The 24,830-nt window shown below is 50.3% G+C and overlaps 1 protein-coding gene across 1 annotated transcript in view; it reads left to right on the forward strand.

The window, feature by feature from the left end:
- Positions 1-24,830, forward strand: part of PTPRS (protein tyrosine phosphatase receptor type S) — a 128,460-nt gene that overhangs the window by 47,276 nt on the left and 56,354 nt on the right. Inside the window, exons 3-6 of the mRNA XM_074528550.1 lie at positions 2,607-2,752; positions 3,567-3,708; positions 12,618-12,806; positions 22,943-23,053. Coding sequence (XP_074384651.1) covers positions 2,607-2,752; positions 3,567-3,708; positions 12,618-12,806; positions 22,943-23,053 — 588 coding nt within the window. The remainder of the gene's footprint in view (positions 1-2,606; positions 2,753-3,566; positions 3,709-12,617; positions 12,807-22,942; positions 23,054-24,830) is intronic.

The following is a 24,830-nucleotide window of genomic DNA, read 5'->3' on the forward strand; positions in this document are numbered from 1 at the left end:
ATGTTTCAGACAGGCATATGGTGGCTGGGCTGTCTCCCTCGCTGCTCGTCCATCACCGCCCATCCAGCGTGGCAGCCCCTCCTGAGGGGCTCTGGTGGAAAGGCTGAGCTGTCCCCTCCTTCTCCCCACTCCTACACCCCTCCAGCCTCGCTGCTGCAGAGCTCCCAGCCTGTTGTGTCATCCTCACAGGGAGATGCTGGCTGGTTTTTACATGACTGTGTTCCAGTGGCTTTTCCTGCCTTGGTGTCGCGGGGACGGGGGAAGGAGCAGAGGGGAGAGGAGGCAGCAGCAGAATCTTTGTGTTTGGTGAGGAACTGCCTGGGTGTGCCGTGGGCTGGGGGAGGAGGAGGAGACCCTCACCCTTCTCACCTGAGCCCCAAAATCCTGTGGAGCACAGGGCATGAGAACCAGGGGGGATCTCTCTGTTCTCCATGTGCCAGTGGAGCTCAGGGCACAGGAATCAGGGGGGATCTCTCTCTATCCAAGGGCACAGAAACCAGGAGGGATCTCTCTCTGTCCACAGGAACCAGGAGGGATCTCTCTATATCCAAAGCCACAGGAATCAGGAGGGATCTCTCCATCCAAGGGCAATTTTCAAATCAACACTTTCGCTCTGATTCTCACCCATTTTCCAAGCGAGCAGTAAAATCCAGTGGGTTGGGTGCTGGGGATTTTTTATTTGGCTCCTTGTGTCTAACAGTGAGTCCCTTGTGGGCAGCTGGGAGTTGCAGGAGCTCAGGAAAGGCCCCAAGCACAGAGAGCTCAGCCCCAGTCACCCCACCCTGACCCCACAAAGGGATGCTGAGCCATGGCTCCAAATTCAGTGGGTTTTTTAAGCACCATCCCGTTCTGAGGACGGAAATAGAACCTTGTTTTTCTCCTCGTCTCAGCTCTCATCAGGCAGCCTGCACCCATTTAAATGTATACGTGACATTAAGGTTTATTAGGGGCTTTTATTTTAGGAAATGAACTCGCATCAATAAAGTGTTCTTAAAAGCCCTGGATGTTTTTAGCTGTACCTTCAGCATTGACTTCTGCAAACCCTTCAGATATCGAGCGGAGGTGAGGGCAGGAAGGAAGTCGGGGCCAGAGTGAGCATTTATATCTTAGCCTGGAGCAAAGTTTGGGTTTTACCTTTCTCAGATGCAAGACAGATCCCCCAGCACCAGCTCCTCCAGTGGGACCTGCCTGATAACCTTTAGCTGTAACATTGCAAAGAAGGCTCTGACCTCTAAATATAGATTTGGATATTTATAAATGCACTGCTTTGTACACACAGCATTCGGTGGGACGTAAACAGCTCCAGCAAATTGTATTTACCTCCAGCATGGAAACAAATGCTTGATTGCATCACATGAGCTTGCTCAGTGCCTTTTATTTATATACTGCTGGCCAGGGAAGGGAGAAGGTTTCCTTTTGTCTTTTGACCCCTAAAAGACCCTGGAGACTTCTCCTCAGCTCCCCTTTGCCCCCATGGGGGAAAGCTATTTGCATCTTATTTTATAGCCCCCCGAGTATGAACAGATAAATACACACATCTCAGAGTCACATGCTCTGCTCTCCTCAAGAAAACAGACGGCAGCTTTACGATCTGAGTGATTTTATTTGAAGACAGCTGTTGGCCTTGTGATTTAAATATTTCAATAAATTTTAAACTAACGAGACGAGAGGAAAGCGTTCGAGGAAAACAGGTTAGAGCATGAAAGGAGGGTTTCCAGAGGGTGGGGGCGATGTGGGCTGTGCACAAACGCTGCTGGCCTTGGCTTCCTCTTGTGGGCACCTCAGAGGGCCCATGCCAGGCTCTGCCATCCCTGCAGAGCTGCTCTGAGGGCAGGGGGATGCTGATGGGACCAGAAAGGGGCTGAGGGAGAGGTGCTCAGGGCTCAGGTGTTGGTTTTTTTCAGGTGTATTGAGGCATTGCTGCCCTGCTGCTGGCTCTGGGCAGGTTGCAGGAGACCCTGGCTCTCTCTAGATAAAAAAAGGACACAAATGAGCCCCAATTTTAACATCCCTCATAATCTTACTCCTACTCATTAACCTTCTAGGACCACTACCCTACATGTTCACCCCAGCCACCCAACTATCTATAAACCTGGCCCTAGCCTTCCCCATGGGAGTCTTTCCTGGGAGTCTTGTGCTGGGCATCTATTTCAAGGTCCTTCTCCCACCTTCTCCCCTTCCCTGGCTTTGTTCCTGTAAATCTCCCCTGTTCTTGGTGTTTTGGTGTGTCCAAGGGGCTGGGAAGTGCAATTCACTGTTTCTAAGTGTTGTTTTCAGCTCTACCAGCTTCTGGTGATGCTCATTAGATGGCTTTTGCAAGGGCAATTTCCCCTGTACAAAACAATTTAAAAGTCCACTTTTCAGGAGTAAAAAGAGGTTTTGCAGCATTGAAATCTCTTTGAAGGATCAGGCCCTTCATCATTTTCTGCTGGAGCTACTTCATATGTAGAGTGGAGGTAAAAGCTGCTCTGAAAAAGGCCAAGAGGTTTAATTTCAACTGGGATCATTAAGAGCAGCAACAACAACACTACTGTTAACTAAAAACCGTGTTTATTGGGGTTTGTCTTTGTGAGTGCCACTGATGGTGTTTCCTTTTTGTCCCCAAGGTCCCCCTGTGTTCATTAAGAAGCCTGTGGACCAAATTGGTGTGTCAGGAGGGGTGGCCTCCTTCGTGTGCCAAGCCACTGGAGACCCAAAGCCAAGGGTCACCTGGAACAAGAAAGGGAAGAAAGTCAACTCTCAGAGGTTTGAGGTAAGAGATGTCCTTGAAATCTGGTGTCACTGGGAAGAGAGACTGACACAAAGCAGCCCCTGCTCCTCTCTGGCCACCCCAGAACTGATAATAAAGGGAAATTTGGAAGGGGAGGAGTTTTAACAGCAGGAGGGGAGAAATGCAAGCTCTTGGCCATGTCAACAGCTGGGTTTGTTCCAAAGCAAGAGAGAACTTGGCTCAATTATGTTACTGAAGATTTTTATTTTGTTTTGTTGGGTTTTTCCCCTTCCTGGGATGTAATATAACTTCCTGCTTTCCTAAGAAACCCCAGCTAAGCTGGTGGTGCTTCAGCTCTGTAGATGTACCTTCCATACCCATCTGTGGCTCAGCATTTCAACCCTGGGACAGTCTGGAGTAAACACTGCAGTTGTTGGCAGCCAGACCCAAGCAATTGGCATTGTTTAGATAGAAATGAGAGCAGAGGAGCAAGGACTGGGAGGTCATGCTGTGGAATTTGCTGTGGGACTCAGCCCTGCCAGGCAGCTGTGTGCTCAGAGGAGCTCTGTGCTGTCAGCTGCCCCTGCAGATGGAGGAGCAAGGCAGGGGTCCATTTTTATTTTGTTTTCCTTTGGTCTGTCTCGTCCTCCTTCACCCCAGTTGTGCTCTGAACACCCCCCCAACCCCACCCCATCACCATGGCTTGTTCTTTCAGAGCTTTTGAGCTGCACCCTGGGGGTTTGGTGGGTCAGTGGTCACTGGCAGGGTTTGGCTGTGGCACTGATGATGTGTGTGTGGTGTCTCTCAGAAGCAGCAGCCCAGGGCACTGATCCTGTGTGTCTCTCTCTGTCCCCAGACCATTGAGTTTGATGAGAGTGCAGGAGCTGTTCTGAGGATCCAGCCCCTGAGGACCCCCCGGGATGAGAACATTTACGAATGTGTTGCTCAGAACCCCCATGGGGAGGTCACTGTCCACGCCAAGCTCACCGTGCTCCGAGGTAAGAACCTGCCCCAGCTGGCTGCGAGGGCTCTCAAAAACCCATGGCTGAGGTTCAAAATTCTCCTTTTTTGGAGGTTTGGTTGGGTTTGTTGAGTTGGGTTTGTTGGGTTTGGTTGAGTTGATTGGGGGTTTTGGGTTGGGTTTTTTGGGTTTCATTGAGTTTGTTGGGTTTGGTTTGTTGTGTTGGATTGGGTTTGTTGGGTTTGGTTGGGTTTGTTGGATTTTGTTTGGTTTGGTTGAGTTTGTTGGGTTTGTTTGGGTTTGTTGGATTGGGTTGAGTTTGTTGGGTTGGGTTTGTTGGGTTTGGTTGGGTTTGATTGGATTTTGTTGGGTTGGATTTGTTGCGTTTAGTTGGGTTTGTTGGATTTGGTTTGTTGGGTTTGGTTGGGTTTTTTGGGTTTGGTTGGGTTTGTTGGATTTGCGTTTGTCAGATTTGGTTTGTTGGATTTCGTTGGGTTTGGTTGGTTTTGTTGGATTTTGTTGTGTTTGGTTTGGTTTGTTCTGACCCATCAGATCTGTTTGCTGCTCTTACCCCCAAGAGGAATAAAAATGCTGTGTAAGAAATAGAGCTAAACCTCCCTTCAGGGGGTTTGACTGATGATGTGCTGGGGTTCCTTCCACCCTGAGTTATCCCATGACCCTTATGATCTTCCTCCCCTCCAAAAATTCCTTCCCCAGATTCAGGAGCAGCACCAGGAGCTCCCCATTACACACACAGAAATGCAGCTCCAGGAAAACCCTCACTGAGGAACCACTTAATGGGCTGGGGTTAAGGCCATTATTATAGATCTGCATGGGTTTTCACACATTTGGTAGCAGCACAAACGTTTTTCCTTGTGCAGGATTCCTGTTGTGCCTCTCTGGGCTTCTCCCCTCTTCCCAGAGGTCCTTGGCTCTGTGCACTCTCCAAGAAAACAATTCCCTTCTCCATTTTGTTCTGGTTCTTTTTCCCACTTGTTCCCGTTACAGAGGATGTTTACGTGGATGCCTCCCTCGTGTCATCTGTTTGAAATATGCTCCCTGAACTGGATGTGGGGGAGGGAACAATATGCTGCTGCTCTGGATGCCTCTGGATGTTTGCTGTTATTGCCCTGGAGATCCCCAAAATCACTGTGGGAAGTGCTGGATGCTAAAAGTGACCCATTTGAGGGTTTGGAGCACCCAGAGATGTTCTCTGTTCAAAGCACAGGGCAGTGCAGGTGATCCTGGTGGGAATTGGGGTGGTGGATTAGAGCCTGAGAGCTCCCAAGGGGAATTTAGCTTAGCTGTGGGTGAAGCCATGGGTGTTTGAGCACCAGCAGCAGTAAAAGCCATTCTCTCTGCAGTGAACAATCCCAGGAGCTGCAGGCAGGAGCCCCACAGGGCCAAGGGGTAGCTCTGCCTATGGGGCAGTCAGAAACTCCAGTGTTCCCTCCAGGAGCAGCTCAAATCCATAAATACCCATAAATTTTGGATATTTATGTTTGAGCAGGCAACGAGCACATCCTTCATAGTTGCAGAGCAGAATTGGTGTGTGGCTCCCCAAAGTGCAGCAGGGAATGCACACCAGACACGAGGGGCACAAGGCAAAGCCCCCAGCCTCCCTTTTCAGCTGGGAATATCCCTGCCTGGGCTCGGTGCTGTCAGGATTTTGGCTGCCTGGGAGCGTGGGGGGCCGTGGTCCAGTCATGCCTGACAGATTTGTGTAGGTGCCTTAGATGTGTGTGCAGCTCCTGTGCCTGGCATGGCATTTAACCTTCTGTTGGAGGGAGGTGGTGGGATGGAGCTGTCAGGAGCTTGGAACGGTGCAGTGTGACAGGAGTGTGTCTAACTGTGGTTATCCCAGAGGGTGGGAGCCTTATTCTTCACACTTATTCCCATGGATTCCTTTGGAGCTGTGACAGCCTGGGAGAAGGGCCCCTGCAGTGATATTCAGAGTTTTTACCCCTTAAATTCAGCTGCAAGCAGTGGAAGGTTCTGCCCCTGCAGTGATATTCAGAGTTTTTACCCCTTAAATTCAGCTGCAAGCAGTGGAAGATTCTGCCCCTGCAGTCATATTCAGAGTTTTTACCCCTTAAATTCAGCTGAAAGCAGTGGCAAGAGAAGGTTCTGCCCCTGCAGTGATATTCAGAGTTTTTACCCCTTAAATTCAGCTACAGGCAGTGGCAGGGGAAGGTTCTGCAGTCATATTCAGAACTTGTATCCCTTAAATTCAGCTGCAAGCAGTGGAAGGTTCTGCCCCTGCAGTCATATTCAGAGTTTTTACCCCTTAAATTCAGCTTAAAACAGTGGCAAGGGAAGGTTCTGCCCCTGCAGTGATATTCAGAGTTTTTACCCCTTGAATGACTCCATCCTCCATCACCCCTCAGCTCTCACACAGCAGAGTTTGTCTCCTCTTTATCTGTGTTTTCAAGTGCTGGGGGTACCTGTTCATGGAACCTGGGGGAGCAGGAATCACCTGCAGGGTGGGCAAGGCAATGCTGAACAGCATCAGGGAAGCAGATTTTGTAGCTTCTCTCTAAGCTGGAGTTACTCCATCCTCCATCCCTCCTCAGCTCTCACACAGCAGAGTTTGTCTCCTCTTTATCTGCGTTTTCAAGTGCTGGGGAAGTGAAAAGCACCGAGCCAAAGGCACTGATGTGCACAATGACAAAGTGAGCATGCTGGCATCCACTCCTCTCCTGTTCCTCCCCTCTTCTGCACTCACCCACTCTCCTGTTTGTCTTTTCTCTCCCTGCTCAGCCTCCTCCTGTGTGTCTCTGCTCTGGCTTGCAGAGCTGGTGCTGAGCAGGGAGAGGGGGCTGCTCCACAGCCTGCAGATGGATGGGAGCTGTCACTGGCAGAACCTGTTACCTTGGCACGCTCTGCAGGGTGGAAACCTGAGCCCAGCTGCTGCCAACAGCTCGGGGGGCTCTGGGGCAGCTGTGCAGCCTGTGCAGTGTGATCCCACACATTCCTGGGGGGGCCTTCCTGCATTTCCAGCACTGCAGCATGTCCTCAGCCTCCTAACAGCAAATAGCACAGAAAATATTTCCTCTTTTCAGAAGAGAAAACAATCCATCCTTCCCTACTGAAGGGATTGAGCATAAGCCCCTCTATGATTACTCCTGGATCAGACCCTGGTGGAAACCCACATGCCTTCACTTGAAAATCTTCACTTGAAAACAGGAAACTGCAGGAGAGGAAGCCTTGGGGAGCCCCTGAGCAGCAGAGCTGGGATGGACACTGCTCAACTCACACAGTCCCTTCCCAGCTTGTCCTTCCTGCTCTGCTTCTCTGGGATCCCACTTTGGGAGGGCTCCGGGCACTGGCTGTTCTTCCACAGCTGGCTGGAGACACTGCCTGCAAACCTGACTCCTGCAGGGCTTGGAGAAAAGGAAAGAAAGTGGATTTTGGAAGCATTTTCCAGTTGGTTTTGACTCCAGCTGTTGTTATTTTTCGTTGTAGCTTAGGCAGGAAGGAAGGTTGTTGGCACAGGCACCCCAGCCCCTAGTTGGTGGAGATTCTCTAAGCTGCCTACTGCCAAAAAGGATATTTATATTTTTAATATAAAATATATAATAAAATATATTATTTATATTACACATTTATGTTACATATAAATAGATGTAAATATCATATATAAATATAAATTTTAAATTAAAATATAAAAAGATAAAAAGATAAAAATACATTTATATATAAATATATAAATATATAAATATATAAATATAATATATATTATCTATAATTATAATATATAAAATATTAAAATTAATAATATTTATAATTAAATAGATTTATAAATTTAAAGTATCTGCATCTCTTGGGATAGATACAGACTGACAGGTTGTGGACTCCCCATCCCTTGTGGTTTGTTGGTTTTTTGTTGTTTTTTTTTTTTTTGTAATTGTTGGCTTTAAATCACAAAAGGTAAACAAGAAGCAGCTCTGGATGCTCAGCAGAGAGTCCCATGGGAAAGGGAAGCTGCCCCCTCCAAAATGTTACCTTGCCATTTGGAAAATTCCTGGCAGCCTTTCTTCAAACTTGACTTGTTTTGCTTTCCTTGTAGTGACCTGAAAATTGGGTGACATTGACAGCAGATTAATTCTGTAGCTCCTGAATAACATCAAAGTAATTTTACCAGAGATGCCTGTGCAGGAAGGGTACCTGGGGACACGTTAGAGGAGGGAACACAGGCACTGCCTGCACTGCTTTGGGGTGCTCACACATATCTGAGGGTGCCTTTATTGCCTGGGAGCCCACAAATTTTAATAGCATTGTTAGGCTGTTACTGCTTTCACAGTGGAACCTGCAGCTCCAAAGAAATGGAATCGACAGACAGAGCACATTGCTGAGACTCCTCCCTGCATTGAAATTGGCTTTGGCTGGGCAGTAACAGAGAGCTGAGACTCAGGGACAGACACTTGGGTGGAAATAACTTGTTGATGTAATTTCACAAGGCACACAGTGCCAGGATACCTGGGGACAGGGCAGCTCTAGTGCTCATAAACATAGTGAAAGGAGCAGGGACAGCTTCGAGAGTGCTGGGTTTTGATTTCGATCCTGATTAAAACTTGTGGCACTGGAGCTGCTCCATCCCTGCATTCCTGCTTCCTCCACCCTGAATGAGGACAGTAGAGACCAGCCAGCATCCACATCTCCAGAGGAGAGTGAAAAATCCCTCCTCCTGTTCCCTTCAGAGCATCCCCATGGCTCTGTGCACCGGCTCCATGGCACGGCTGCTCACGCTCACACCCTCCTCCTCTAAATTATTAAACAACTGTGTACACCCTGCGGGGAAAAGAGCACAGCAACACCCTCTTTATCTTCCTTAATCATCCTCATTTCCAGCACAGCTAATTAGCTACGCCCAGAGTGACAGGGGGCCAGAGCAGCCCTGTGCCCTGGCTGGGGCTGGGTGTGTGCAGCTGGGCTGGGTCCAGGCACAGGACCTGTCCCCAGGTGGGATTTATTGTAAATGACAGCTGAAGTGCTCCTCTCTCTCTTCCCCTGCCCCTCCTCATCCCTCCTCCCCTGTTCTTTCTCACCCTCCCTTGCTCAGTGGGGCATTGAGGTGTTTCACCACTCAGAGGGCTGTGAGAGCTGGGTGTGAGTCAGGGATGGACAAAGGTGTGGGGCTGCTTCTCCCCATGGCATGAACAAGGTGTGGGGCTGCTTCTCCCCATGGCATCAACAAAGTGTGGGGCTGTTCCTTTCCATAGCATGAACAAGGTGTGAGGTGTGGGGCTGTTCCTTCACCTGGCAGCTCCATGATCAAGGTGTGGGGCTGTTCCTTCCCATGGCATGAACAAGGTGTGGAGCTGCTCCTTTACCTGGCATGACCAAGGTGTGGGGCTCCTCCTTCACCTGGCAGCCCCATGAACAAGGTGTGGGGCTGTTCTTTCACCTGGCAGCTCCATGAACGATGTATGGGCCTGCTCCTTCCCATGGCATGAACAAGGTGTGGGGCTGCTTCTCCCCATGGCATGAACAAGGTGTGGGGCTGCTTCTCCCCATGGCATGAACAAGGTGTGAGGTGTGGGGCTGTTCCTTCCCATGGCATGAACAAGGTGTGGGGCTGTTCCATGAACAAAGTGTGGGGCTGCTCTCTCATATGGCAGCTCCATGAACAAGGTGTGGGACTGTTCTTTCACCTGGCAGCTCTATGAACGATGTATGGGCCTGCTCCTTCCCATAGCATGAACAAGGCGTGGGGCAGTTCCTTCCTATGGCATGAACAAGGTGTGGGGCTGCTCCTTTCCCTGGCATGACCAAGGTGTGGGGCTGATCCCTTCCCATAGCATGAACAAGGTGTGGGGCTGTTCCTTCTCATGGTATGAACAAGGTGTGGGGCTGCTCCATGACCAAGGTGTGGGGCTGCTTCTCCCCATGGCATGAACAAGGTGTGGGGCTGCTCCTTGCCATGGCAGCTGCACCTCAGGAAAGCTCTGCCTGCAGGAGCCAGCACAGCCCCACCAGCAGCAGCAGCTGCCCAGATGTGCCCTTGAAGCATCTCCAGCTTGTGCCTGCCTCTTTTGTTCCTGCAGTTGCCTTCAGGAGGAGATTTCACAACCAGAACCGTTCCTTGTTTATTCAGGGACAGCTCTGGGGGTGCTGGGGATGGGTGGGGAGGGTGGCAGGGCACGTGTGTGCACGTCCTGGGGGATTGCAATGAGGCTGTAGCTGCGTTGTTACAGGGAACCCAGCTGGTAGGGGATGGAGCAGCTCCACTTCCCTGAGAGGAAGGAAATGTGAGCCCTTGAATGGGAGCAGCCTGTGATGTTCAGAGATGCTTCCCCTGCTCGTCTGATCCTCGAATCCGATCACGCCTCCAGTCGCAGTTGTTTTAATTAAACTCAGAGGAATTCTGCACATTGTGCTGCAAGATGAACGTTTTTGTTTAATTAGGAGCACTCGGTAATGATGGTTGTAGAGGCCTCCCCCAGCACACACACGCTCACATACACACACTCATGTGCACACACACCCCACCAGGGCTGCTCCCTCTGTGCAGAGAGGGGCAGGGGCTGCAGCAGGTGGAGCAGCATCACCAGGGAGCAGGAGCAAAGCAGGAGCAAAGCAGGAGGAGAGCAGGGATCAATAGTGATGTCATCTGCAGCCAATGCGGCTCTGGCTGCTCAGCCTCCCACGGCTGCAGGGGGAGAGCAGGGAGGGAGGGAGGGCCATTAAAGCCTGCCTAAGAGCTGAGCACAGGCACAGCAATCCCCAGAGCCCCTGTGCTGGCCTGACAGCGCTGCTGGGGGCTGCAGGAACGCTCGGTTTGGGGGGTCCTGCAGAGCCCCAGCACAGCCCAGGGAGCTCACAGGGCTGGGGCAGTCCCTGCTTAGAGATGGGTGTGAACAGCCCCAGTTTATGATGCAAAATTCTGCTTTAGAGGTGCTTCAGATGCACCAAAAAAGCTTTGAACTGAAGGAGTGATGGTTTAGATTAGATACCAGGGAGGAATTCCTGGCTGGCAGGGTGGGCAGGCCCTGGCACAGGTGCCCAGAGCAGCACCAGGAGCCCTGGCAGTGCCCAAGGCCAGGCTGGACATTGGGCCTGGAGCAGCCTGGGACAGTGAAGGTGTCCCTGCCATGGCAGGGGTGGCACTGGGTGGGTTCTGAGGTCCCCTCCTGCCCAAACCACTCTGGGATTCCATGAAAAGCACCCACCACTGGGTTTCTCCCTTGTCCTGCTGTCTCTGGGCTGTGCCATTTGTATCTGGCTCCATTCCTCCTGATCCACCATGTGCCAGCCCTAGGAAGGAAGCTCTGGGTGTGTTTGCAGTTGGCAGGATTGTTCCCAACAAAGGCCAGCCCCACCTCAGTGCCACTGTGAGAGCTCCCACCGCTGTCACCGGGGGGCTGCTTGTGATGGATGTTCATTTTTTAAGAATCCCGCCTCTTTTTAATTCCCTGCATTATTTCCCTTCTGTTCCCTCACCTGTTTTGGGATGGATTCCATGCCACAGACTCCCAGGGCTGTGATTCCCTGACATGGCTCGTTGGAGATGACAGAGGAACCCTCCCAAACCTCACCCTGCTGCTGGCATCCTCCTGCCAGGCTTCCCTCCCACAGACATGTTCTGGGGGAAAAAAATGCACTTTGCTGAGATGAGACAGCTCTGCCCATCCCAGAGTGAGGGGCTGGATCAGATATTGCTGGGGAAACACTGGGGTTTTGTAGGGGTTACCACAAATTGTCAGCATTGTTGGGATTGCCCTCCTCACCCTCATTAGTGCAGGCAAGAGCCGCACTGAGAGGAGCAGGAAGCTCACTTGAGCCTCTCTGCTGGGTGCTGGTGCCACTGTTCTTGGAGGGCAGCAGCACTCAGAATTAATAAACCCAAAAATCACACCCTGGCTGACAGCACTTGGCATGCTGCTGTTGTGTGTGTGTCCCCTCTGGTCACTGCAGCTGAAGGAGGAGATTTTCCTCTCCTTTCTCTGCTAGTCCCACTGTCTTTGACAGCATTTCCACGTGGGTTCTTCCATTATTTCTTTTGTGCAGTGTGTTTTGTACTGGGGGGTTTGGAGGGAAAAATTCCTGTTACCTGTGACTGCTCAGAGGCACAAGGGGAAATGGCCTCAAGTTGCTCCAAATTGCTCAGGTTGGGTATCAGGAAACATTTATTCACTGAGAAAGGGAATAAACATAGAACACAGATATGAATAAACATAGAACAGGCTGCCTGGTGGAGTCACCATCCCTGGATGTGTTCAAAAAATGAGTTGACGTGGCACTTGAGGACATGGTGGATCTGGGAGGCCTTTTCCAACCTTAATGGCTCTCTAATTCCATTCTGCATTCCCCAAAGGGTTTTAAAAGGTTTCACTTAAATGTAGAATCCCGTGGGACACTGAAATAATCCCCCAAAATGCACAAGCTGGTGAATCTTGTGTTTTCCATCTTGGAGCACTCAGTGTTTCCAAGGCACTGCACAGGGCAGTGCTGCTTTCCTTGGGCTGTTCCACTGCACCCTGCTGAATCCCTTCCCTTTATTCTCCATCCCACAGAGGACCAGCTACCCCCTGGCTTAATGTAGAATGTACACTTGAATGTAGAATCCTGTGGGACACTGAAATAATCCCCCAAAATGCACAAGCTGGTGAATCTTACCGCGCCGCGCGTTTTCCATCTTGGAGCACTCAGTGTTTGAGCTTGCTGCAGTGCTGCTTTCCTTGGGCTGTTCCACTGCACCCTGCTGAATACCTTCCCTTTATTCTCCATCCCACAGAGGACCAGCTACCCCCTGGCTAATGTAGAATCCCGTGGGACACTGAAATAATCCCCCAAAATGCACAAGCTGATGAATCTTACCGCGCCGCGCCTTTTCCATCTTGGAGCACTCAGTGTTTCCCAGACACTGCACGGGGCAGTGCTGCTTTCCTTGGGCTGTTCCGCTGCACCCTGCTGAATCCCTTCCCTTCATTCTCCATCCCACAGAGGACCAGCTACCCCCTGGCTTCCCCAACATCGACATGGGGCCGCAGCTGAAGGTGGTGGAGCGCACGCGGACGGCCACGATGCTGTGTGCGGCCAGCGGCAACCCCGACCCCGAGATCACCTGGTTCAAGGATTTCCTGCCCGTGGACCCCAGCGCCAGCAACGGCAGGATAAAACAGCTGAGATCAGGTAAGGGCTCACCCTGCAGGAGTGAGAGCTGATATAGACCTGAGGGGACTTGTGGTGGTGTTGGCAGGGGTGTTAGAGTGACCATCTGGCTCCTCGTCAGATGTTTCAGAAGGCTTGATTTATTATTTTATGATATATGTTATATTAAAACTATACTAAAAGAATAGAAGAAAGGATTTCATCAGAAGGCTGGCTAAGAATAGAAAAAGAAGGAATGATAACAAAGGTTTGTGGCTCAGACTCTCTGTCTGAGCCAGCTGACTGTGACTGGCCATTGATTAGAAACAACCACATGAGCTAATCACAGATGCACCTGTTGCATTCAACAGCAGCAGATAACCAATGTTTGCATTTTGTTCCTGAGGCCTCTCAGCTTCTCAGGAGAAAAAAATCCTAAGGAAAGGATTTTTCAGAAAAATATCATGGCTGAAGCAGAGGGGAGGGCTGAGAGATGCAGGCCCCGCTGCTGTGGATTGGGGGGTTTGAGTTTTTTGGGTTTTTACACCAAGAGGGGTTGGAGTTTCCGCTTTGAGCCCTCCTGGTCTTCTCTGCTGCCCAGTTGGTGTGAAGGGAATGACAGCAGGGGAGCCCATCCAGATGAGTTCCCTGGATCACAGCACTCAGGGGAAGCTGGGGCCTGCCTGGGGCTGGGGTTTGCTCCTCAGAGCAACAACTGGCAAAGGAACACAGAACCACCCTGGCAGACACGGCTTTTCAGGCCACACACACCTGGTGCAGGGGCTCAGGCAGCCTCTGGCTGTCCAGCACGATGGTGTGAGTGTGAGCAGAGCCCCTCAGAGCTGGTGGTGAAGAACAGCTCCTGCAGGATGTCCCCAGCATCACCTGGAGAGCTCTTGGGAATGTTCTGGAGTGACCCCTCGGTGCCTCTGCCCATGGAGTCCATCTCCACCAACAGATGTACCCCAGCTCCGTGGCTCTTGTCAGTTTTCCATCTTTCCCCATCTGCTTGTCCATCTGTCTCTCTTGTTTGTTTTCTGTTTGCTGTTTTTTGTGTGTGTGGCAACGTGACATCTCTTAATATTCACGTTTCAGGAGCTGTTTTTGTACTTGTTAAATCTGCCAGTTCTCTGTGTGAGAGTGTGTGCAAGGAGGGCATAGGTGGACTTATTTTTGAGTACTACTGATAAAACACTTCCATTGATAGCTGCAGAAATGAAACAAGTTTTGCAAGTTCTACCTTTTGACAAAAACTAACCCAAGAAATAATCCTTTTCACAAACTGCTGGGGCTGACTGCTTTGACCCAGCCTAGAGGAAAGGTGTCCATGGTTCATTTTCAAGGATTCTTTGGCAAAAGAAAAGCATTGTTGTAAGCAGAGGGAAAGCAGAGGCTTTGGTGAGGCAACTGGAGCTGATTTGTTCATGTTAGACCTTTCACAAGTTCTTTAGTAAAGTGAAAACCACCTGCTCCTGCCCAGATCTCTGCTGGCCCTGGAGAATCAGTTCTGATTCCTGCTGGATCTGCACAGCAAGGCATGGAAACACCTGGCTTTCCTCTTGCCCTGTTTGGCAAAGATTCTACACAAAGTTCTGTGAGCCACTGGTGGAAAAGCTTCAGCATAGCTGCAGTTTAATGTAGCTTTTACACACCTGCATAAATGCCTCCTTGTTCAGTGAAGCAAAGTCACAAGCAGATCCTTAAACTGCTTTGTTGAATTAGAATGGCTTGTTGAATCCCACGAACGCAGATGAGATTGACCTCCCTGTTTTATCATAACAGCTGAGGCAAATGCAAATAAAAAAAAATCACTCAGCATAAATAATGAGAGGTAAACTAGAATTATATTATGCTCTGTGACCATGATCTGAAGTGTGAGTAATGCACAGGCAGATTATTTTTAATACATTCATCATCTTGCTAGAATGCCTTTACTCTTTAGCTGGGTTTGATCTGGTGTTTTCCTTGAAGCCACCTGAGTGCTGCCTTTTTATTCCAGTGAATTTATTAACCTCAGAGTGAACCCTTGACCCCTCTGATAAATAGAAGATACCTGCTGAGATTTAATCTCATTTACAGCTGCTTTAAATTAGTAAACTGGTGGAGCCCTGAAGCATCCCTGTAGTCTGCAGGGCACAAACCTGTTGCCTGTGTGTCAGGGAGTGCAGATCCTTGGGCAGCCAGGGCTTCCCAGCTCTCCAGTTCCATCTGCTTCCGTGGCCTTCCAAACCTTGTGCAAAGAAAGGCCTGCAGAAGTGCAGAATATCAACATTAGGGTCGTTAATGAGCACAGTGTCAGTGCTTGTGTCTGTGCAAGGGAGTCAGGGCAGATTTGGGGGTGGGATTTGAGTGAGGCGAGCTCTGCTTGAGCTGCTGAGGTCAGACCTTCATTTAATACCTTCATCTTTCCAGAAAACAAACTCTGCTGGCAGAAGAGTGGCGCCAGCACACAGCAGGGCACTGGGGGTGCTCCAGGACACTGCTGATGGCACCAGAGTCTGTCCCCCACCAGTGGGACTCTGTTCAAGGTCCTTGGGGTGCCCAGTGGCACCAGGGCAGGGTGTCTTGACAGAGCTCAGGGAGGAGCAGCTCTGCAGATACATCACAGCTGCCAAAACACCTCCTGCTAGCAGGTTTAGGACGATTTAGGGAGAAGTTGTCCCTGTGAGGGTGGGCAGAGGTGCCCAGAGCAGCTGTGGATCTCTGGAATGCCCAAGGCCAGGTTGGACAGGGCTTGGAGCAGTCTGGAAGGTGTCCCTGCCATGGCAGGGAATGGAATTGGGTGGGTTTAAGGTCCCTTCCAACCCAAAACAGGCTGGGACACTGGGGCTTGGAGCACTGGGAGGTGGAACACCATGGCAGAGGTGACACTGGGTGGGATTTAATCCAATCCAACCCCAACCAGGCTGGGATTTAGTGACTGTTCCCTCTGTGTATGGCTGGGACAGGACAGACAGACACCCAGATTCCCCCTGGCCATGAAGCCACCAGGATAACAGCCGTGCTGCTGGAGGACAGGGAGTGTGAGGAGCTGGATTTTTATCAATTATAAGTTAGTGGCAGATACACAAATGAGCTCATTAAAGGGAACAAGTGAAATGTCAGACGAGGAGATTGTGGGATGGGGTTTGCTTCTCATTTGTGTTAAATCTGAATGTTTGGCTGGCAGTACAAACAGACCTCTGAGAGCATGGCCATTACGGTGCCACCATGCCAGGAGCCCCTGTGGAATGTGGATCTTCACTCTGATCAGGGCAGGGTGACACATCATTAACCACAGTGGCTTTTCTCTAGTGGGCGTTTCTGCTTCCCCTTTCCATCTCCAGATCAAATTGCCAAGCAGTTGGAAATCTTTTCGTGCTTGGGGGCTTGGGCTGAGTGCAAGGCTCAGTTGTCAGCCAGAGAATGGGAAGGAGCTCTGGCTGGGCTCCTGCTTCTCTCAGACATCATGGACATCTCAGCCTTAGAGATCCAGCTTGGACAAGAGTTTAAGTGGCCTTGGAAAATGGATATTTCTGCTTATCTTGGGACATTTAAAGCAGAAGGCAAAGGCAATGTCCTCTGCTCAGCTGCCATCTAGGGGGGACACGGGAGGCAGCCTTCAGCACCTTCCTCAGCACTCAAACACTAAAACCTTTTGTGTCTTGTGTGTGTCTTCTGTTTGCTAAATAACTGGCTATAACAAGCTTTTCTTTTCTTTTTTTTTTCACTTTTTATTTAACATTCAGAGACTTTTGGTAAGTTTGTTCAATTAAAAAATTTTTTTAAAATCAAACCAAAAAACCCCAAACCTGCTAACGTGCAGATTTGTAACCCTTGCCCTTTAAACTAATTCCTTTGTAACAGCTTCTTGAGAGGCATGCTCTGCATTTCTTCTACTAACTCTTTCAGTAGGGATGTTCTGCCCTCTAAATTAATTTCTGCAGGGGTATTGCAGGCTACAAAAAAAAAAAAAAGACTAGTAATACTAATTCTAATTAATTTATCTGTATAAAGAGATAACAGCTAAATATCAACCTCCTAACATTGGATAGATTTTTTTTTTGTGGTATCTTAGCAACAGTTGTCCTGGAATTCCCCAATTACACAATAGCTTGTACCCTGGAACTGTGATAATTGTGTTCACACCTGCAGGAGGTCCTGGAGTTTCACATCTAACAGGGTTATTGGCATTTTGAGGAGGAAGAATAGGAATAGGGGGTGCAGTGTGATGGTGTTTGCAGGGGTCTGAGGATGAGGGAAGAGATGAGGATCTGACTCCATGCTTCAGAAGGTTTGATTTATTATTTTATTATAATATATATATTATATTAAAACTATACTAAAAGAATAGAAGAAAGGATTTCATCAGAAGGCTGGCTAAGAATAGAAAAAGAATGGAATAAATAACAAAGGTTTGTGGCTCAGCTTTCTGTCTGAGCCAGCTGACTGTGATTGGCCATTAATCAGAAACAACTAACATGAGCTAATCAAAGATTTACATGTTGCATTCCACAGCAGCAGATAACCATTGCTTACATTTTGTTCCTGAGGCCTCTCAGCTTCTCAGGAGGAAAAATCCTAACGAAAGGATTTTCCATAAAAGATGTCTGCGACAGCGCAGCATTTCCAGAGTGAAGCTGTAAATCACAGGCCAGAGGGGAAGGGTTGAGGAAGGGAAGAGCCCCAAAAGGCAGGACCTGCTCGTGTCGCTGTCCCTGCCAAGTCCATTTTGGTCCCAGGGATGTGGGGCTGCAGCTCTGCCACCCTGCAGAGTGCAGGGATGCTGCTTGTGTGGAGCAGAGGAGCTGCTGCAGCCCTGGGGACAGAGCCCAGCACACACATGTTGCCACACGTGGCTGACAGAAGGTGGGGACGTGTTTCCTGCCATTGCCATGGCAATGCTGCTTGTCCTCTCCTCTCCTCTCCTCTCCTCTCCTCTCCTCTCCTCTCCTCTCCTCTCCTCTCCTCTCCTCTCCTCTCCTCTCCTCTCCTCTCCTCTCCTCTCCTCTCCTCTCCTCTCCTCTCCTCTCCTCTCCTCTCCTCTCCTCTCCTCTCCTCTCCTCTCCTCTCCTCTCCTCTCCTCTCCTCTCCTCTCCTCTCCTCTTCCCCAGGCTCAGGGGAGCCGTGGGCAGCTCAGCCTGTGGGAGAGCAGACCCCAGTGACAGAGGGGGACACCTGCACAGGGACTTCTGCCTGGCACCATCCTGGGCCTTTACAATCCAGAGGCAAGGCCTTTCATCTGCCTTTTGCCTCTGCTGCTGAACCCTGGGCTGGCCATCTGGCCTCACGCAGCCTCAAAATGTGCCCTAGATAGGCAGATCTGGAGATCCAGGGAGGCTGTGCAAGGCAGTGTGAAAAGGCTGCAGGGAGCATCTCAGAACCAGCTTTTCACTCCCAAAGTCAGCATCCAGTGGGAGCTGTTCCTCTGTAGTCCTGCAAAGGTGCCCTCACTGTGCCCCAGACCTGGCAGCCTCGTGCAGGTGCTCCTGCCCTGTACAGCACACCAGGTATGGACTGCCTGCCCTGCACCCCCATACCAAACCCTCCAGGGCCTCTCAGAGTCCCTCAGAATAATTAATCCAGTGCACATCCTCTTCCAGCACCCTCCTGCTGCCCCTGTGTTGACCGTGAAGCTGGTTAGATGTGAAACTCCAGCAGTGAAAATCTCCCATCTGTGTCTGCACCCCGCCCAAAGTGCTGCCCGAGCCCATTTCACCCCAGTTCTGGTGTGGGGCTCATCCCAGAGCTGTCCTGCCCCTCCCTGTGTGCCAGGTTAGAGCTGGGTGGCACTGCCTGCTCCCCCAGAGCTGTGCCCAGGCCAGGCTGTCCCCAGAGCTCTGGCAGCCCCATCCCAGGGGCTCAGGGAGTGACAGCCTGCAGTGACACCAGGGCAATGCTGATCCTGTGCCTGGGCTTGCACAGCTTGAACTCCCAGCATGTTTCTGCTGTCAATTAGAGTGAATTTTGTGCAGGAAACTGCCAGGCTTAGCCAAGGCCAGAGAAGCTTTTGAGCCATGGGTGATGTTGGGATCTCTTCCCCTTCTCTAGCCTCTCCCCATTAGCCTTGTTCCATATTGGTGCCACAGATGGCAGATTTTCACTCCAGTTTTGAGACAGCAGGATGTATCAGAGGCTGTTTTTATTTCCACTGAATTGATCTATAACCTTTTGCTGCTTTCTCTCTCTCTCTTGCTTTTTAAACCTTCCTGCCACCTCCTGGGTGGGGGTCTGCCCAAGGCCATGCTCCCCCACCTCTTCCAAGCGCTGTCTCTCCAACCTTTGTCCTGAGAGCTAACAACCTGCTTCATTAACCTTAGCTAGTTCCTAACCCTAACTAGATGCTAACTTTTCTCTAGCTAATAACCTAACCTCATAACTAGAAGCTGAGTCTAACTAGAGTCTAATCCCTAACACTATAATGCCTCTGTTCCCTTAGCTCCTTTGAAAAATAAAGGTGAACTCTACTTAGTATCTGTATATTTTTACCTCCTATCCTGAGAATGGAGGATTGAACCGCAGCAGAAGGATGAGCAGGGCTGAAGGATAAGGAGGGAAGGGGTTTTTGGTGATTAAGGCAGAAGATTGGCACGGGGGAGACTTTGACTCCTGTTCCTGCCTCTGCCAGTCTTCCCTCCGTGACCTTGGGCAAGTTGCTTCACCTCTACCTCAGCTATCCCCGTGTGTAAATCAGGATCACAGCTCTGCTGTTCCTCCCTAGGGGAGAGGAGAGGTGAGAGGCTGGTGTTTGTCATTTAAGGTGCTCTGCAGCCCTGGCTGGCAGCGCTGCAGGGTGGCAGCGGTGTCACCACTGCAGAGGAGCTCGTGCTTCCCTCCCTGGCGAGAGGCAGAACTTGGCCCTGCGGGATCTGCCCTGTTCTCAGGATTGGGGTAAAAAACCCACCAGCTAAACCCCCTTCTCTGATAAGTTCTCAATGCCACTGTGAGCAAAAGGACCTGCCGTGTTTTCAAAGGAAGATGGTTTGCTTGCCAGCCCAGGTGGGGGACAGGGGTTTTACCCTGATGGTCACTCCCTCCCTCCCACCTGGGAGCCCTGCCCGGGGCTGGGCACTGACAGACAGCAGGAGGGGTTGGAATGAAATAACCCAGGGGAGAGGCAGCCAGCAGGCTTGGAATGAAATAACCCAAAGGAGAGGCAGCCAGCAGGCTTGGAATAAAATAACCCAGCAGGCAAGAGCAGCAGGGCTCTTCTCTCCACACTGACATCAGGGTGGCTCCAGAGCCACTGCGGGAGGTTCCAGGTAGCCCTGTCACCTCTTGAGTGCCCACCCTGAGGGATGGCCAGAGGTCCTGAGCAGCACATGCACTGAGCTCACACATCTGGGCCAAGAGCTGAAGTTTGGGGCTTGCCAAGGTGGGACCAAACCTGCAGATTAACGTGCTGCAAGGTGCCCACATGTCCCTCTCCCTGCCTGGGCTAGCACAGCCCTGTGTCCCCAGGAGTGGGGAAGGTAAATGGGTTCAGTGAGTAGCAGATAGGGATGTTAGCTGAGAGCCTGAGGGGTTTCTTGACATTCCTGCACCAAAATGGAGCCAGTCTGAGGCCTTTTGAAGCCAAGAGCCATGGGAGGCTCTGCAAACAGCCAGCTGGATTGGGCTGCTGGAAAGGACACCCCACTAAAGTATCCCAAGCCCTCTTCAGTGCCCTGTAATTTGAGACAGACCAAGAAGTTTCCTACTGGGAACTGTCTTCCTTGCCTCAGGTCCTTTTCCCACGGGCAGTGCAGGTGTTTGGGGTTTTGCAGTCATTTCACTCATTTTCTTTGTTTTCTTTGCAGAAGGTACACCGATCCGAGGTAAGACACCCCCAGCTCACTCACTCACCCACTCTCCAAACACTTCTCTCCACACAGATCCCGTTTCATTGCCCTCTGCTCAGTACAGATCCGTGTTGTTGTTACGTTTCCTTGTCCTGCTTCACCTCTGGATATTTCTTTTTTATACCTGTCTTTATTTTATCTATGGTTATAATGTCCTTTTTTGTTTGCTGGGTGCACAGTAATACTGATCCTGTTATTCTAATAACGTCTCCGGCTGCGCTGCCTCAGATTTATGGCAGAGTTTTAAGAGCTAATCTCTCCAGGACTATGAAGGACTGAAGTTTATCTCGAGCATTAAATGCTCTCAAAGCTTGGTAAATACTTAGGACTTTCTCTTGATTGGTGCAAAGTGCTCCCGAGCTGCTGATGGTGATGGGAGTTTTCCAGTCCTTTGCTCAGGCAGATCTTCAGCACTTACCATCTCAGCCCACTCATTTGTTTGGCTCCAGAGCCTCTTTCCACTTCCTCCCCACTCTCTTACCCTTAGGTTTCTCTGGGAAGGATCCACGGTAAGTAGCTTCTGCACTGTCTCTTTAATGGAGTCCAAAATTGACCTCAAGCTGAAAGGCAGGAGGGGTTGGGTGTGCACCCCTTGGAAGACCCTGCTTTGGTTTTTATCTCCACTGGCACATTTAGAATTCCATAATTCTCTGCTGGTAAAAGCAACAGGAGGTGCTGTAGGTGAGATTTACGTTTTCACACATCGTGTCCGTTGGCTCCTGACGAGTGCTGAACACTCCTCACCCTCTCTGCAGCCTCATTTCTGCCATTGCCTTGACCAGCAGGGGTGAGGAGTGGGCAGGGAGGGAGGGGTGAGTCCCTGTTCCCCAGGGAAAGCTGCTCCCTGCAGTCCTTGGTTCCCTTCCTGCTCTGGGGTGAGGCTTCACCTCCCCTGGGTACTCTCAGACCAGTGATGCTCATGAGCAGCACAGAAAATGGATCAGGAACCGATGGAAACAACCCACAGATTTGTCCAAATTAACAGAAATTTCTGGGAAAACTCACCAGCAGCTTTCCACCCAAGTGGAGCTCTCCAACAGCAGAGCTGGAGCTGTAATTCCATATGAAAAATGCTCAGCTGGGTGCCCAGTGGGAAGCTCCAGCCAGTCTGGGTTTTAACTCCTGTTGTGCTGAAATACCCGCAGATTCTTTTGGAATGGGTTTTGTTTGGTTTACTGCTCTGGGTGGGGTTTTTGGGGGTTTAATTCCCTCTGTTCTGCCTTTGGGAGAGCCCCCAGGCACAGGGGATGCTGTGGGGAATTGCACTCACACCCCAGCCTTGTCCCCAATGCTCTCCCAGCCCCACGTCCCCCCACCAGCATCATTCCCACCCACGCACACGCAGAGGAATGTGAGCTCTGTGTCCTCCTCTGTGAGCACACTGCTTTTTCCTTCCTGAAAAGGCTCTATCTGCAACCAACAATGATCTCATTTGCACTCCTCTCACTTAAGATTTTATCAATACTATTACACTGAGCTGGAATTGTTTGGTTTTCATATTTAGGTGGGTTTTTTTTTTTTTTCCAGAGATGGGAGTTAAGAGTCTTACCACATGTGAGCTCTGTCCATATCTGTAGTATAATCATGTACTCCTAATACATAAAACATTTGAGAGCCTGTTGAATTATTTATGTAGTATGTATTTTAACTGGAGTTTTGCAGGGATGAAGCCTTCTGAGGTAAATGAGGCAATTTTCTTCCATGTAGTTCCATGCTGCATCTCTCTGCATATTTGCTGACAGGAATCTTTAGTTTGGGCTCTGGGTATATTCTTGTAGCCTGCAATAATATACAAGTTTAAGAAAAGCCTTAATCCTTTTGGCCCAGATGATGTAAACCATGCAGGCAATTTTGAAGTTCCAATGCAGTATTTACAGGGTTTTCCCTGGGGAATATTTACTATCAATAAGGTGCTTTTCACAGGGGCTCTTATCTCCAGCAGGCTTCCTGAGGAGCAGGTATTGGGCACAAAACAAAGGCAGCAGCGATAGAAATTCCCCAGGCAGTGGGTGACAAAGCCTTTCACTTTTATGGTCACTGCTTCAAATTGAGCAAGGGAAAGTCAACTGCCTGCTGATGGATTTCTGGGGATCACAGTAATATGGATTATTGAGGCTGATTTCGGGAGTTCTGGTGCAGAACGCCTGCATTGCAGAAGCCACAAAAACTTGGTGCCTTTGCTGATGAGTTCAGGACAAAGAGCAACGCTCACCACAGAGGGAGAATTTCATTTTCTCACCGTGTCGGGTCCGCGGGGGCTCCGCGCTCCCGTCCCGGCGTGCGTGAGCCCGGGGGGAGGAAAAAGCCCCAGCAGAGGCTGATGATGTGTCTGTGCTGCCGTGTCTTGTCCCCTTACAGGTGGGCTGCAGATCGAGAGCAGCGAGGAGACGGACCAGGGCAAGTACGAGTGCGTGGCCAGCAACAGCGCCGGGGTGCGCTACTCGTCCCCCGCTAACCTTTACGTGAGAGGTAGGGAGCACAGCGGCTCACCGGCACTCAGCCTCCTCCTCCTCTTCCTCCCGGCCCATCCCAGCCCTCCCCAGCTCGGGGGGTCCCCGCTGCCCCCGAATCCCTGCAGGGCTGGCTCACCCACGGCCGAGTCAAAGAGCGCGCCCCAAAATGTGCCAGGTTGGCCCGCAGAGAATCCCTTCGGCCCCAGAGGGAATTGCCCTTCCTCCCAAAGCATCCCTGCTGTCAGCGCTGCTGCTGTGGCTGTGAGAGGAGGGCAGGACCCCTCTGTGTCCCTGGATGCCCCCAGATTGCAGCAGGAGGGTGCATTGGCACTGCTGCCCTCAGTCCCAGCTGCTTTTCCCTCTGCCAGCAGTAATTTGCCCCTGGTTCCTTGGGCACAGAGCTGGGGACACCAGCAGCCATCCCTGAGCCCCCTTCACCCCGCAGCAGGGAACAGATGACAGGGGATTGGCTTCTGCTCCATGTCCCCTCGATGTTCTCCCACCCCCTGGGCCAACAGCCTCTCCACTTTCTCTTATTTTAATCTCTCTGACCTGTAATATTTTGTGTGTAGCTTCGGTTTAACATCTTTCCACAGCAAAAGCCCTTTTGGTAATGAGAGAGCAGGGCTGGTCCTTCTCGATTTAAAATAAATTTTAAAAAAGAAAAAGAAAAATGCCGTTGGGAGGAAAAAAAGAAAAGTTACATCCCAGCAAACTGTTCCCATTTCCATCCCATCGACAGAGGAGGCGCCTCCCACCTACACTCACGTTAATCTGCAGTCCAATGCAGAGCCATGCTCCTGTGTGCACTCCTTTCTCTCTCTCTTTCTCTCTCTCTCGTGTCTCACGCTCACTAAATCACATGCACATGGAGAGAAGGCTTTTAATAATTTAATGTTTCCAAGCTAAATTTTTAAATAGCCTTTTGTGGCCAGCTGGAAAATTGCGTTTGAAATTTGCCCTGTCGCCTGGGCCCCCGAAACTCCACTTTTGGGAGTGTCAATCTGGATCCAATACTAATTCAGGGCTGAATCCATTGCAGACAGCTTAGCTGGAATGGTTTGGGTTCTTTTAAAAAAAAAAAAAAAAAAAGACTAAAAAGAAAAGAAACAGGAAAAATGTGGGGATTTTTCATTATTGTTTTGTTTCTAAATTTCCTCTACTTTTCTGGCCACTCGGAAACTACCCAGGAGACAAAGGTTGTAACACGGTGTTGTCTCCACACCTGGATGAGAGGGCTCCAGGTGGTGATAGCCCTGTTCCTACCCCGGTTAGGCCGTGTGTACCTGGGCCTGCCTGCAAACCAGCACTAACCTGCCGAGAGAGTGCAGAACACAGCGTGTGCCAGCTCGGCCTGTGGTTTGGGTGTTTTTCATGCTGTTTAATTCCTTGTTTCTTGTGTGTTAATATCGTGGAAAGGTAACAAATTTCTGAAATGGATTTGCTTTGGTGGGAGGGAGAGTTCATGCACATTTTTCTTCCCTTTTTTTTTTTTTTTTGTTTTGTTTTAAAAGAGTCTCGAGCACTCTTGTGTTTCCAATTGACTTGTTTCTCCCATAACATGCTTGTCTCTATAGACCACCTGGGATAGGAGTTGTAAGTTTGAACATTGCAAGGAAATGGTTTGGTTTGGTTTTTTGCTTTTCTTTTTCCTTCTTCTAATTATTTCTGTTTCTCCTTATTCAGTCCCATGGTGGAGGCAGAGTGAGCAGGGCTGGGTGTGGGGCCGGGGGGCTGCTCTGCCCGGGGGCTCCGCTCCCCTTCTCCGAGGAGCAGAGGGACTGCAGGGAGGG

Source organism: Zonotrichia albicollis, chromosome 29 (assembly GCF_047830755.1).
Source record: "Zonotrichia albicollis isolate bZonAlb1 chromosome 29, bZonAlb1.hap1, whole genome shotgun sequence".
Lineage (NCBI taxonomy): Eukaryota > Metazoa > Chordata > Aves > Passeriformes > Passerellidae > Zonotrichia > Zonotrichia albicollis.